This window comes from Saprolegnia parasitica (assembly GCF_000151545.1).
Source record: "Saprolegnia parasitica CBS 223.65 unplaced genomic scaffold supercont2.897, whole genome shotgun sequence".
NCBI classification, from domain to species: domain Eukaryota; phylum Oomycota; class Saprolegniomycetes; order Saprolegniales; family Saprolegniaceae; genus Saprolegnia; species Saprolegnia parasitica.
In genome coordinates this window covers 38-2,118 of record NW_012157291.1, presented here as the reverse complement: position 1 = coordinate 2,118, position 2,081 = coordinate 38, and the positions used below count along the sequence as shown (strand labels likewise).

Below are 2,081 nucleotides of genomic sequence, written 5' to 3'. Positions count from 1 at the left end.
CCATTGATTGGCACCTACAGACGCGATAAGTACTGATGGGACTAGCTACCCAACACCACGCCGTCGACAAGGCGCCGCTCAAGAACGACGATGGCGACGACGAAGACGACAACCCCTATCACACCCGACGCGGGCGAGCGTCCCGTGCAGCCGACGGTAACGGCGACCCCGGTGCAACGCAGCGCTCTGCGGCCGGGCGTCGCTGCCGTCGGTGGGTACAATCGCGACGACGTGTTTGTGTGGGTGCCGCCCGCCGAGGACCCGCGCCTCGCCGCCGAGTGGCGTGGCATCGTCGCTGCAAAAATCAAGCTCGTCGAGCGGTTCGAGTTTGGGGGCAAGATTCTACACGAGTACATTGACGAGCTCAAAGAGGAGCTCCACGGCGTGCGTAGCGTCATGTTTCCTTGATTTGATTCGCCAAAAGTAGCCGTATTTCCGTTCTGTGATTTCACCACATACATTTCGTCACTATCGCCAAGGCCGTCAAGTTGATGGCCTCGCTATGGCCAAGGACGATTTATGCTTTTGCTAAAGTAAGTAGCTAGTTTGTAGCCTAAGGCGATGAACCACCGCCCTGTCATCTTGCCGCACACCAGTGGTCCTGTACTAGTAAACACTTGTGCAGATAGGACTTGTTTGTTTCCTCACGAGATCGTCATCAGTTGAGAGCAGTTGAGAGCAGTTGAGAGCGGTCTCGGCTCTGCCACGCGGATTTAGATCAATGACAACCACACGGTGCGGAACTGCAACTTCAACGTACCAGCCTTCAAGATCCGATGCCAAGATCCGGTTCTAATGGCTGCCGTTCGACGCGTCGCTTCAGAGACAATGTTCCGCTGCGCCGCCGCCGACAACAACGAAAACCGCCTTCGAGTGCAAGCATGCACGTGTGCCTCAATGGACGGCATGGCGTCGGGGCGACGAGCATTCCGATCCGTGGGATTCCACTCGTCGAGGCGAGCACAACTCAACAACCATCAGTAGTACGACCCCAAGTCGACAGCCTGCGCATGGCAAGCTATCGAGAATTCGTGTAAACGCATTCTTATAGCCTTGGACCCAGATCTGCAAGCAAAGCAGAAATGCAGCTCTTGTTCAAGCTGAGAATAATGGTTGGCGCTCGACGACAGAAGCAGTCGTTGGTTCGCACAGCAGCGAGAAGCCCTCCTTTGAGAGTGCCATGGACACGTGGCGTGTTTCCCTCTCCACAAGGCGCGCGATGTTGACGAGTCGGGTGCGATTGCTGGCAACGACGAGAGGACGACGAGCGCACAAGGCCGCGACGGACTGTTGCATGTACACAACGCACCTTCGCTCAGTATCTTGCGTGGTAAATTCATTGGCTATGGTCGGCGAACCTCACGAGATGCAGTCGTTTTCCCCGTGCCATGGAAGCGTTCGCGCTCGCAGCGTTTCTTCGACCACGCGACGACGTCATAGAAAGCCCATGGCGCAAAAACAGACTATCACGGCGCAGCTACTTGGCGCAATGGATGGCTGCGACAAGGTCACCCTCGTATACATGGGCTCAACAACACTCCAAGTAATAAAATTCGCGCTGAGACGTTTTCTCACCAAACGCACCGAGTTGAGCTGTAGTAATTGACACATGCGCTACCCACGCAATGGACAATATGTAGTAGGACCTGGCATCACCCACGCGTGCAGAGCCGCGCTCGCACGCGATGAGAAGCCGTCTTGTATCGTGTGGTTAGGCAAATAAAAACACACCGTTTGGTCGCCGCCTCTATACCGCGCAAGGTACTGCCTCGCAACTGCCGGCTCGCGGCAGGCGCACTTCGCAGCGACATACCCTGGAGAAGCAAGGGCGCCGTTGCGTAGGGTACTCGGAGTGGATGGAGGAATGCTCGCAGCCACGTGCACGGGAGAGGCATGGAAAAAAAGATACTTTTTTCCGACGTGAGTCGCGCTGCAAGCCGCAAAGAAAGGCCTCCTTTGGCGCGCCAGCTGGTGGCACAGCTCATTTCTGTTCTCCAAAGAGTCTCTTTCGTGGCTGTCCACTTCTGATAGGGTCAGGGGCCTGCGATGATGGCGCCAGTCGTCGCGCTGTCTTGAAGCAA

At 56.3% G+C, this 2,081-nt stretch overlaps 1 protein-coding gene across 1 annotated transcript; it reads left to right on the top strand.

The window, feature by feature from the left end:
• Positions 1 to 90: 90 nt before the first annotated feature.
• On the top strand, positions 91 to 476 carry SPRG_15608 (hypothetical protein; the record flags this gene model as incomplete). Its single annotated transcript, XM_012357406.1, has 1 exon — positions 91 to 476. One exon carries the CDS (start codon positions 91 to 93, stop codon positions 406 to 408), a length of 318 nt encoding a protein of 105 aa, XP_012212796.1. The 3' UTR covers positions 409 to 476.
• Positions 477 to 2,081: the final 1,605 nt, after the last annotated feature.